The 13,251-nt window shown below is 41.5% G+C and overlaps 1 protein-coding gene and 1 long non-coding RNA gene across 3 annotated transcripts in view; one reads left to right on the plus strand and one right to left on the minus strand.

The window, feature by feature from the left end:
• The window catches only part of ephb2a (eph receptor B2a), a 92,626-nt gene extending 90,208 nt beyond the window's left edge, over nucleotides 1-2,418 (minus strand). The window contains exon 1 of the mRNA XM_073470638.1: nucleotides 2,319-2,418. Within this exon, the coding sequence (XP_073326739.1) occupies nucleotides 2,319-2,418 (100 nt within the window). The remainder of the gene's footprint in view (nucleotides 1-2,318) is intronic.
• Nucleotides 2,419-5,249: 2,831 nt separating this feature from the next.
• LOC141000407 (uncharacterized) lies at nucleotides 5,250-9,528 on the plus strand. Of its 2 annotated transcripts, none has more exons than XR_012179529.1 (4): nucleotides 5,250-5,530; nucleotides 6,831-6,967; nucleotides 8,103-8,310; nucleotides 8,448-9,528. It is a non-coding gene; the product is annotated as an uncharacterized lncRNA (long non-coding RNA). The 2 variants fall into 2 exon arrangements; XR_012179530.1 differs by lacking the exon at nucleotides 5,250-5,530 and adding an exon at nucleotides 5,803-5,839.
• Nucleotides 9,529-13,251: the final 3,723 nt, after the last annotated feature.

Consider the following 13,251-nt stretch of genomic DNA (forward strand, 5'->3'; position numbering starts at 1 on the left):
CAATTGTAGTAGGGAGAGAAGGAAGATAACTGGTTAAAATGGAATTGGAGAATTAGAAATGTCAGTTATGGTTAAGGCGTCCTGCAACAATGTCCTTTGGGAGGTGTACATAGGTGTGTCGGGGCAGGGTGGTGCTCCCATTGGGTCATCCCCCCTGTTAAAAATTAACAAATCACCTACTGGTAACGCGTATATGATAATCCATCATATTGATTTAGCAAAGGCTTCATTGAAAACAAATGGACAAGACTGGGAGGAGGGTTAGCAAAACAGCTGAGTAGTGACCGGGCAAGAGGTTGTTATGGAGAAATAAATCCGGACAGGATCCATTCATTCATCTTACTTGCATTACTTGCTGCTTCATTTAGCAGCCACGAGCAAATAAATAGGCCGATTTGGTGTAAACATGATAGCAATTTTAGCTTACAATGCTAACATAGAGGCTAACGTCTCTGTCGAACAAGTAAACAAGTGTGTAAACAATATTGCAGAGACAGAAAATGTTTCGACACTGTCTTATAACAGAAAAAAACTAACGGCAGCTTTCACAGTCATAAACCAGTATCGGCATAAAAGTTATCTGTCCATCATCCACAATAAAGACAAAAGATTACCTGCTCAGGGCCAAACAAACCTCTTGCCCACTTGTAGTTTCAAATGCGGAAGTGGGTTGGGACGAGACGTGACCAGGAGCAAACTGATAAACATATTTACAGAAGACAGTAAAACATGTTAACAACTTGTGCATCACTGTGAAATCATAGTGAAGGTTTTTTAAACTAAAGATGTAATCCTAACGCAATTTTGGGGAAAAATGAGTTGGGTGTAGTGTTGATCGCTGATTGCTGATAATAAGTGCTGAGCCCCATACCATCACAATATTGTGATTTAAAAAACAAGAGTGCACAAAAAAGTTGTGTGTCCTGTCAGAGTTGCCGTAAGGCAGGAGTGGTTGGTGTTTGTGATGTGGGAAAGGAAATGGAAAAAGTTTGTTGCTGTCTCCATGTACAGTTTATCTTTTCTTATTAACCTGCCCAGTTAGAATCACCTGCATGTTCAGATACACGACTGTGTGTGGTCACTCAGTTCTGCTATGAATTTGAGATGTGAAATGAGAATAATGGAGCAGATATCCAGACAAGTTGTGTTTTCACTGATACTACTGTATTATCATTAGCCAAAGGCCAATAATTAGCTGACTATTGTAAATGTGAAAAAAAAAGTACTATCACATGCATTCAAGTGTAATATCATACCCATCATGGGTCTGGCATAATCACAGTCTCTGGTAGTTTGCGACCCCAAACGGATTTGAAAAGACTTATTATTTATACCCCTTTTTAAGCCGAAATCTTCACTGTAGCTGCTAAGCTAAAAGCATCAGTGTGCACTGAAGTGGGTGCACAAGCTTGAGTGTACATCAAGTCCCCATCTACTTCAGTTGTTTAAGAAAATGTTGCAACGCTGTTTTACTATGAAGCTCAAGAGATGTTTTGTGGGGTACAAAACTTCACCTGACTTTTCATAAGCATGGGGTTGAGGATATAATGACTCCATTTTCATTTTTGGGTATACTGTTCCTTAAATAGCTTCTAATGTGTTTTCACGTAATGCAAATACAAATAAAATTGTATTAAAAAAAAAAAATATTATGCATGGGGGGATGTGTGACATGGGTAGATTACTATTTATTCACCTTAAATATTCATAGATTCTATATGCGCTACCTGTTTTGTGCCTATATTATCTTCAGTGTACTTGGATCCTGGAGGTTCACCAGTCCTCCATTGTACCGGACTCAGTTACAGATCTGCATAAACTGACTTTATGTGGTGTTTCCTATAATTTGGCTATTATTTATATACACGTATTGAATGCACGTTTTGCATAGGCCTATGTTATATCGTACAGTAGGCTATATTAACACACATGTTGCAGAGGCATCCCGTGTAGGCTGCTGACTGATCATGACCAGCCCAAAGTGAGCAATAACAGCGCGAAGATATAACAACTCACAAGAATAATAGTGCATCATACTCCCGGTGGCCCTTAATGATGTCACATACATAGTAAAAGCCAGAGAGGCGTATTAATTCCAGCCTAGCCTACAAACATGTTGGCAGCCTCAGCACTTCACAGTGCACTAGGCTTTAACAGAGCATCGGAACACTATCACATTATTACACAGCAGTCTTCTCTGTTGGAAACACGGTAAGAACATGGACAGGCATTAATTATGGAGCTGTATGTCCCTGTTGCTCTCTGCACGCGACACATTCGACCATTCACATCGAAACGAGAGTGAAACAGCGGCTTACCTTCGACAGCCCACACCGCTGGCAGTATCCATAGAAAATAGAAGATATCCATAATCACAGTTATTCCAGACATTTGACTGTAAAAAACAAATGCGTTCATCACGCAGACGTCCAGCAGGAGGCCATTGACTGTAGCTTCATTCAGAGCTGCAGCGCATCCTCCTCCTCCTCCTCCTCCTCCTCCTCCTCATCATCATCATCATCATCATCAGCAGCAGCAGCAGCAGCGGGATAAAGGCCGAGAAGCTTGCTGCTCAGGCCGGTTTGGGCGAAACCAAAAGGAAGGGGGCGGAAAAGCGACACATCAGCGGTGCGTCCTCCAGGAGTATAGGCCAATCAACTAATCAGAGCAGTTATTTAGGTTCATTTATTTCCATCTTTGGAAAGTAGCTAAATACATTTACTGAAGTACTGTGCTTAAGTATATTTTGATGCGCTTGCCCTTTGTTCTTTACTTGAACATTTCTATCTGATGCTACTTTATACTTCAGCTATGACTTACTTCTCAGATTAAGATTTTTTATTTATTTATTTATTTTACAAAACACATGTAATGTTATAAAATACAATATAGTGATCAAGATTAAAGTTTGTTCACAACTCTAGTTGGGGGCCCTTAGTTGTTAGCAGAGATACATTTAAATAACAGAGGCTCAAAGAGGTTAGCTGAACTAATATTTAACAAAAAGGCAGAACTTTATTTCTTCTCTCTTCTCCCATCAGTCATCTCAGACCCCTCTGATTTACTACATCTGGTGACCATTTGGAGGGTCAGACCACCCAACTGTATATACTATATAAACTCCACCTCTGGCACCTTCAGAGGTAAACGTCGCTTTGGCATTAATTATACTGAAAATCTGATAATGTCAGTGTAGAAAAATATGTTTTCTGCAGAAACACGTTTACTACAGATACTTTCAGCAGATTTCATTGACAATACTTCTGTACTTTTACTCAAGTAGGATTTTGAATGCACTTTCAAAATTTGAATCATTTCGAATTAACTAATGGTGATTTAACATGTCAATTCATAAATTATTTGATAGTTTATTTACAGTTATGACAATAGTAACAAAACACTACTTAACATTAGTTAATGGAGTAATAACCTTTTACTAATAGCCAATTAAAAGTTAACTAATGTTTTAATGGTGTCCATCTTAACTTAGGTGTTAATTCATACATTAAATTATAGTTTATAAAGCTTCTATTAACAGTTTATAAAATAGAAATGTTAATTCATAACTTACATTTGTGATAAAAAAGTTTGTTAACATGTATGCCATCAGATCCACAACTACTCAACATTACTTAACAGTAATTAACCTTAATTAATGCTCTTTGTGAGCCTTATTGTAAGATGAAAACATTTATCCGTTAAGTACGACTTTTTAGAGTTGCAAGAGTGCTAAATAATCATTTATTAACTGTAATCACCCATTTATTAATGCTCCTTGTGACCCATGTTGTAAAGTCAAAAACATGTATTCATTAAGTAACACTTCATAAATAATTAACCGTTTGTATTAACAAACGGTTAATTATGATTGATAAATGCTGTCTTGTTCATTAACATCAATTTAGCATAACATTGAAAACTTTATAATAAAAAAATTGAAAACTTTACAATAAAAAAACTGAAATGTCTGGTCAATCCTCTAAGTGTCTGTGTGGCAGCACTACTTTTAATAAACCATTATCTTAAATTCACGGACGTCATGTTAAGAGGCTGTTGGTCAGCTGGTCCCAGGGCTGATGGAGCTCAGTTCTACTACAGCCACACCTCCACATGACTGTTCAAAGCGGCTTGACAGCAGAAGCTCTAGCAGGAGTACTATGGTTTTCAAATGATGCTGACCGTTCATATTTACAGACGGGTTACCAGTGCACAGTGCAGCAGACTGCAGAGAACCCACTGACAGAGAGCAGTGAGTTATACGTTACTTATAAGTTTAAGATGTAGGCATCATACATGCTTTAAACTACTATCACTCCTGCTTTCTGCCACAATGTAGCAAAATATTCCAGCTAACGTGTGCAGTTAATTAGTCACACAAACTACTGATGTAATGTTTCAACCACAAAGGGTCTTCAGGTAAAAGTGAAGACATGAAGTTAGAAGAGTCATCTGATATGAGACATTTTCAGAAAGATAAAGATTTGGCACCATCTCTTATCTTATTGTCTTCATGTGATTGGACAGACCTGATCTAAGGTCATCTAAGATAAGAACCGTGACTTGGGACATCTATAATGTATTTAGCAAAGTTTAAGGACACTGTTACATGTTGATACTCTTTATATTTACTTTTTGGCACAACAGACATGGTTTATTATGCACATACACACAATTTCCTAATTAATTTTGCGGATTATAATATAATATAGGAGACAACAAGCAAATAATATAATTTTTTTTGCAGCAAAGGGCCCAGGCCGGACCAGACCTCGGACCCTGGGCCGCTGCCCGCTCTACCAACTGAGCTCATGGGCGCCCCAAATAATATCATTTTAACTTGATAAAGTTTAATGATAATGTAATATTTTGTTCATACCAGATACCAACTGGGAGTATTGTCCTGCATTGTAAGAAATGTCCGTAGAATTAAGTGTCGTAAAATCATGACATCAAAAAACTGTAAATGGACATGCAATGGAGCATTGTTTACTATATATAATAATAATAAGTAATATTTTGCAAAATACCAAACAAAACATAACTGTTCAGTTTAAAGTAAGAATATGTTAAAAAACAACAAAAAAAACCCCAACACATTTCTTTGTAGAAATGACCTTGTCACGGTTCAGGGTCTGTTTGGTTTGTTTCCTGTTTTACTTTGAAATTGTACCCTTGTGTGTCGCGTCCTGCTTGTCACTTCCTCCTGTGTTTTTCCGTTAATCCCCTCACCTGTCCGTGTCCGTCCTCACTCCACCTGTACCTCGTCCCGTCATTAGTGTCTCTGTATATAGCCTTTGTTCTCCCTCTGTCTTTGTCAGATCGTTTCCCTTCCCTCCGTGTTCCGTAACCTGTTTACCAGTCTCCGCCATTCCTTTGATGTCCCGTCCCAGTTGCCGTGTCCTCTCTACTTCGCCCGACCTAGCCAGTGTTAGCCTGTGTTCGTCTTCGTCCGTCATCCTTCGTATTGGTTTGTCTTTCCCCGTGTTGCCTCCCAGCTTCGTCCCCAGTGTCTGCTCATGTTTCCAGTGTGGTATGTTTGTAGTTTTGGTTTCTCTTTTGTTTTGTAATTTGCTTTTGTTTGCACTTCGTTTTAGCCTTTAGTTGTTACGTTGTTTTTGTCTACTTGCACCTTTTTTTTTTTTTAGTTTTTCTGTATTTCCATGTGTAGTTCAGCTTGTTAATTAAAAGCGCACCCTTTGTTTCCCCCCAAAACTGCCTCCTGTGTGTGTTTGCCAGTGTGTCTGCACTTGGGTCCTCCATTTAATATCCCCCAAAACGTAACAGTCCCATTACTTTAGTTTGAACGCAGAAAAACTGCGAATACAAAAAGCAATACGCTGTGAGTGCTAATTTTTAGACTGTGAAAGAACTTTAAAGATCATTTGGCTGGCCTGTGGCATGTCCAGTAACTGGTTGTAAAAATACACTCACTGTGAAATCATCATTTACTGCTCACATGTCCAGGAAACATAGAGACTGTTTGGTGAATAGTACAAGTGACATGTACAGAGAAATTATTTCACATTCTTCTGTCACTGAAATGTTTCCCACAGCTCAGATAGTGCAACAAATGTAAGCACTGAATTTCAATGAAACCTTTCTTAGGAATGTATGTTTATTCTACTTAAAATTACAAGGGCAGCTCCTCCTTCAAAGAAATGCAAAATGTGTGTGAGTTGGGGCAGGATTACACTTTAAGTAAACTGCATTCACTTTTAAAAAAAAATGAGGAGTCTAACAGACAATTCTATTGCTAAAATCTGCGATTGTGTGAAGGATTTAGATTAGTTTCCTACCTGTAATCAGGGACCACTGAGAACAATATATTCAAGAGCTCAGACAATCAAAAGTGTTCAAAAATGTAAAGCCTAAAACCATCACATTAGGAAATGATGAAAATATGACACAAAGGGTTGCTCACTACATACCTGTGAAGCAAACATTCAATAGCATATAAGAATCAGAATTGTGGAAGAATTCTTAGTCCCAACAATCTTGTGAAACAGACTCAGATGGTTTTGGTGATATAAGTGATGGACAAAGCTAGTCTAACCAGTTCTTCATTGGAAATTCTGGATGCCTGAAGCTAATTCTGTACCAGGATGCTTTTTGTCAATAAAATCGGCTCTGCAAAGAAAAAACAAAGTTGTTGCAGTCTATCTTTCTGTACACTTTCTGTGATGTTACTGGATTTGAAAGATTCTGAAGAAAATGTTATGACTATAGGTGGTGAAACAAAAGGGCTTTTATTGTATTGCTGGTGATAATTTGGGCTTGCACAGCATTTGTGGGTTTACTGAAAACTTCAGCCATTCTCCGTACTTTTGCAGGTACTGTGAAGTCACTCGAAGTGAGTTTCAGAATGATGGTCCAAATATTTGTCGTCCATGGTGCACCCCTGACTGTTTCAATTCTGCTGTTGGTGATCTTATAAGCTGGAAACAATCAAAACATCAAAAGAATAAAGGTAAATTGTCTTCAATGCTTTGAAATCTTTTCATGTATGCCTCCCACCTTGTTAAGGTCATGACATATTTAAGGGTGTTTTATGCTATGATGTTGGACTGTACTTGAAGTATTTCATTAAGAAAAAACAGCTTACATATTCACTTTTGACTCGGCGCATTAAGCAATTCAAGTACAAAGGATCCGATGCTCTCACAAAGCCATGTGCTGTCAACTCTGAGGTGTCCAAACTCTTGGGTCAAGAATTTCTTGATGTTGCTGCCTGTATTAATTGGTGATAAAGTGTAAAATTCAGAAAATGATGTGGCAGTTAACTCTCCTGCTTAAAGATTTGATGTCAATGTGATTTGTGCCTGAAAGATTTTGTTGTCACATGTAGCCTATCTTGATATTATAATCAAAGATTATTTGGATTCAAGAAAGTGTCTGCCTAACTTTATCTGAAAGACGTTGGATGTTTCAGGCAGATCTTTCGGCTGGGCCAGGATGCAGTCAGCTTCTGCAAGTCAAAGACAGTTGTACATTTTCCCCCAACCTTTACAGTGACATAATTAAACATGTAGTTCGTGATTTTGGCTTTTCAGAAAACGATACCAGTGTTTCCACAGAAATACAGTAAGGTACATCATATAAAAAAGCCCATTTCCTTATATCAAAAAAATTATGAGTCCATGGAGTTCAGAGAGCTTGTCATTATTTGAATTCAAAATAGTTGTATTTTGTTATGGATACGCATAAATCTGACCATCATACTGAATACCACCTGTACTCGGTAACAAAGCAGAGTACAAGGATGCAGTGTCTTTACATTAATGACTTGCTAGATTGTATCCGTTACCATCATACATTACTGATGGGCACCAAGTTATTCCACTGAAAGACAGTGTTTCGTAAAAGTAAACATGATCTTGGCAACTGTTGTAGAGAATTCTAAAAATGCACATGTATGCTTATTAGAAATTGCTTACTAGGAAAGTGACCGCTGTTTTTCCTTTTTAGTTGAACAGAAATAAAAGTTGAAAATTATCTCACATTATATACTCCAAGTAGAGGTGCCTGTTATCTGAATACCGTATATGGTACACTGTTGCTTGTCTAAATGTATTAATTAGTTTTGTCGTCTTTCTTGATTGCAGAAATGACTGACTTGGAACAAACATTTCTGTGTCGCTATCACTGAGGTCTTGCCCAACCTTCCAGAGGTGTAAAAGGACAGAGAAGAGACATTACAATCCTTCGGGGTGGAGACATATGATGATTTTCAGTTTATGGAGGAAGCTGATTTGCTGTCAACCTTGAGGCCCAGTCAAGCCCGAAAAGTCCTTGCTGCCTGGAAGCTGAAATGTAAGTATTGGAGTACAGGATGCAACCAGTCCCCAAAGTAGCCTACATAAAAGATCAGTCTGAAATATAAAAGATTTACATGTGTTGTATGTATCCAAACATTGTATGTTCTTGATAATCTTTGTGTATTTTTGCAGCTCATCTGTTTGCGCCTTGCCAGGACCTTCCCCATCCTTGCAGTCTCTTTCACCAAGAAGTTTGACCTCAACGTCTTCCAGCAGTTACTAAAGGCCTGGTATAGATTGGGTGGATACGCAGTGGTGTCAAAAGTATTCACATTTATTACTCAACTAGAAGTATAGATACTAGGGTTTAGAAATACTTCTGTAGAAGTTGAAGTATCCACTGAAGCTTTTTACTCAAGTAAAAGTAAAAAGTGCACTGGTTTCTAAACTACTTAAAGTATAAAAGTAATAAAAGGAAAAAATGCCATTAAGGAAAAAAGCATATATGTGTACGACTGACCATTAACATGTGTTTCATGGAGCGGAAAATATGATGACTAGTTGCATACAAGTACTGTAATGGTGTGAAACTTCATACCTCAGAAACATGTTATTTCTCAATAACCTTTATTTGGATAAGCAGTCATCAACACAGCCACTACAAAAACGTGTGTGCGTGTGTGTGTGAGAGTGTAAGAGAGAGTGAGTGTGTGAGTGAGAGAGAGTGAGTGTGTGAGTGAGAGAGAGAGTGAGTGTGTGTGAGAGAGAGAGTGAGTGTGTGTGAGAGAGAGGGTGAGTGTGTGTGAGAGAGAGAGAGTGAGTGTGTGTGAGAGAGAGAGAGAGTGAGTGTGTGTGAGAGAGAGAGAGAGTGAGTGTGTGTGAGAGAGAGAGAGAGTGAGTGTGTGTGAGAGAGAGAGAGAGAGTGAGTGTGTGTGAGAGAGAGAGAGAGTGAGTGTGTGTGAGAGAGAGAGAGAGTGAGTGTGTGTGAGAGAGAGAGAGAGTGAGTGTGTGTGAGAGAGAGAGAGAGTGAGTGTGTGTGAGAGAGAGAGAGAGTGAGTGTGTGTGAGAGAGAGAGAGAGTGAGTGTGTGTGAGAGAGAGAGAGAGTGAGTGTGTGTGAGAGAGAGAGAGAGTGAGTGTGTGTGAGAGAGAGAGAGAGTGAGTGTGTGTGAGAGAGAGAGAGAGTGAGTGTGTGTGAGAGAGAGAGAGAGTGAGTGTGTGTGAGAGAGAGAGAGAGTGAGTGTGTGTGAGAGAGAGAGAGAGTGAGTGTGTGTGAGAGAGAGTGAGTGTGAGAGAGAGAGAGAGTGAGTGTGAGAGAGAGAGAGAGTGAGTGTGAGAGAGAGAGAGAGTGAGTGAGTGTGAGAGAGAGAGAGAGTGAGTGTGTGTGAGAGAGAGAGAGAGTGAGTGTGTGTGAGAGAGAGAGAGAGTGACATCAGTCAACATATACATCAGTCAACATATACAAGAATGGGACTGTCATGGTGCAGGGAAACCTCAGGCAGTTTGAGCTGGACTTTCCCCTTTTAAAGGAAAGAGCCCAGCAGGAGAAGAGCCCCCTATCTGATGACACCCACACCCTGCCAGACACAGACACCACCTCCACCCCCACCTGCCCCCCTGCTGACCAGAAGAGTGAGCCCCCCAGCTCTGAACAGGCCCAGGACCCCCAGCTGACCTCCACCATCACCGACATGAAGGTGAAGTTCAGTGAGCTGGAAAGAGAGCTGGTCCAGCTGAGAGAGCTGATCAGCCATCAGCCGAACCAGGAGGAGGCCTGCAGCCTCAGCACAGAACTGAGCAGACTGAGGCAGGACAGGGAGCAGAACAAAACAGAGCTGAGCACCCTGAGGACTGAGATCAGAGAGCTGCAGCAGCACCAGGAGAACCACATGGCAGCACTGAGCGCCCTGACAGAGGAGGTGAAGGAGCTGAGAGAGGAGGGAGAGAGCTACAGGAGAGAGCTGGCCTCTCTGTCACAGAAGCTCCAGGAGACAGACAGAGTCACCCCAGACCTGACAGGACAGCAGGACTCACACCCAGACCACAACCAGGACCCTGGGAGCCCCACCCAGAGACACCAGGACCAAGAGGCTCCACCCACCCAGAGACACCAGGACCAAGAGGCTCCACCCACCCAGCAGCTCCCCTCCAGTCCACAGACCAACACCACACCCAGACCACCCCCCAGCCCACTGGATGACTCCACCCCTCGTCCATCCAGACCGGCACAGCAGCCAGACATCGTCATCCTCATCGACTCCAATGGAAAGTTCTTAAATGAAAAGAAACTTTTCCCCAACCACAAGGTGGCCAAACTCTGGTGCCCAACCAGCCAACATGCCATGGAGCTGCTGTCAGAGGAGCGTCTGGGTTCTCCGAGTCACATCATCATCCACACCGGCTCCAACGAGCTGAAGACGCAGCAGGAGAGAGTGTCAGAGTCACTCAAAGGAGTAATAGAAAAAGCCTCCAGCACCTTCCCAAACAGTAGAGTGGTTATATCAACCCTGCTGCCCAGGAAAGATTTCCACCCAGACACCATCCACAGGATCAACAGCAGCGTCTCCAGAGACTGTGTCCTGAGGCCCAACGTCCACCTGGCCCACCACCCCACCCTGGACATCAGCTGCCTTTATGACTATGTCCATCTACTTAAAAACACCGTCCCCATCTTCGCCCGGACACTGAAGGACGTCGCTCTCAACCGAGACCAGTCCACTCCCCAAAGAAGGAGCAGGTCGGACTGCGGCACCCCCAGACTGCCATCCAGACCATCCAGACCACCCCCACTGAGACCTGACTATCTTCATCCCCCTACACGACGACCCCACCAGCACAGCTACGAACCCCCTCACACCCGACCAGAGCCCCTCCTCCCCCCAAGAGCCCCACCCCAGCACCATCACCAGGAGCCACGCCCCGGCCCACTGAGCTACGCTCAGGTGGTGAGGAGAGCAGCAGACCCCCCCCTTACCCTTCCAACCTCCAACCCCACCCCTACACCCCCACAGAGCCAACTGAGAGACATCCAGCACATGCTCAGCCTGCTCTGCTCCCACCTGATAGGTCAAACACAGTAGACAACCCTAGAGTGTTTATTTATTTATTTATTGTTATTATTATTATTACTATTATTATTATTATTATTATTATTATTATTATATTTAATTATTTAATTATTACTTATTCATTCATTTTAAAGAGTTATATTATTATTAGGTAAGATAATACCTAACATGTCCTAAAACCGATCTCTTCATTTACACTAGGATTGGAAGTTTATCTCATTTTTTAACACTGAATGCTACATTTTGAGTTTTAGAATTTAATGAAATCTAAATCGTTTGTTATCTCATGTTGGAACATCCAGGGTCTGAGGTCCTCTGCTTTTGGCCTTAAAAGCAGGACCCCAGACTTTAATAGAGAGTTAAAAAATTCAGACATCATTGTTTTGCAGGAGACTTGGAACAGAGGAGACGTGTCCACTGGTTGTCCTTCAGGTTATAGAGAAGTCCTTTTCCCATCTACCAAATTGAAAAGTGTCAGCCAAGGCAGAGATTCAGGAGGGATGTTGATCTGGTACAAGATGAACCTCACACACTCAATAGAATTACTCAAAAAAGGAGATTTTTCAATTTGGTTCAAAATAAAAAAAGAGGTGGTCTCCACAGACAAAGACATATTCATGTGTGCAGCCTATATCCCCCCATCAGAGTCCCCTTATTATAACGAAAACAGCTTCTCCATTCTTGAAGATGAAATCAGCTTCTACCAAACACAGGGAAACGTGCTGATCTGTGGTGACCTTAACGCCAGAACAGGCACAGAACCAGATCTGATTAATGCACATGGAGACAAACACATACCGGGCCAGATCAACATCCCCTCTCCTTCACATCGGCACAGGAACAACTTTGACAAAACCGTCAACAGAAATGGGCATCAGCTGCTGCAGTTGTGTCGCACGCTGGGTCTGTACATAGTCAACGGTCGGCTTCGAGGGGACTCCTTTGGTCTCTACACACACAGCTCTCCTCTTGGCAACAGCACAGTGGACTATAGCCTTACAGACCTAGAGCCCCTCTGTCTGAGAGCGTTCACCGTCAGCCCCCTAACACCCTTATCTGATCACAGCAAAATCACCCTGTACATTAGGAAGACACCAACAGACCCCCATGTAGCAGAGCCCAGCAAACTCAACCGCTCCAAACAACCCTATAGATGGACAAGTAATAGCAAGGATGACTACCAAAAAGCAATCGGTCATCCAACAATCCAATCCCAGTTAGACCATTTTATCACCACCTCATATCCCCACAGCAGTGACGGCCTGAACCAGGCTGTTCGGGATATTAACTTCATATTTGACAACACAGCATCTCTGTCCAATCTGAAAAAATCTCAGCGTCACAGTTCAAACTCAGCTAATGAAAAGTGGTTTGACTCTGACTGCAGGTGTCTGAGAAAAACACTCCGGAAACTATCCAACGAAAAACACCGACATCCTGACAATCATGAGCTGCGCCTCCAGTACTGGGAAACACTGAAATCATATAGGAAAACACTGAGAGCTAAAAAGGAGCAGCACGAACAGCACCAAATTAAAGAAATTGAAGAGTCCATTGACTCAAATAATTTTTGGAAAAAATGGCATTCATTCAACAAATCACACAAGGAAGAATTGGCTATTCAAAACGGGGAAATATGGAAAAACCACTTTAAAAACCTATACAGTGCAATCACTCTGGATTCGGCCCAAAATAATCTGCTCAACAAACTAGAAACCCTTGAATCAATCGTTAAAGACAACCAAAATCCTTTAGATTATGAAATTAGTGAAGGGGAGCTGCTGGCTAAGATCCAGGCCCTGCAGTCACGGAAGGCAAGTGGCCCTGATGGCATCTTAAATGAAATGCTTCAGTTCAGCAGCCATAAAATCAAGACTGCCATATTGAAACTATTCAATCTGACTTTGAACATTGGACATTTTCCTGACAC

This window comes from Pagrus major, chromosome 7 (assembly GCF_040436345.1).
Source record: "Pagrus major chromosome 7, Pma_NU_1.0".
In the NCBI taxonomy this organism is placed as follows: domain Eukaryota; kingdom Metazoa; phylum Chordata; class Actinopteri; order Spariformes; family Sparidae; genus Pagrus; species Pagrus major.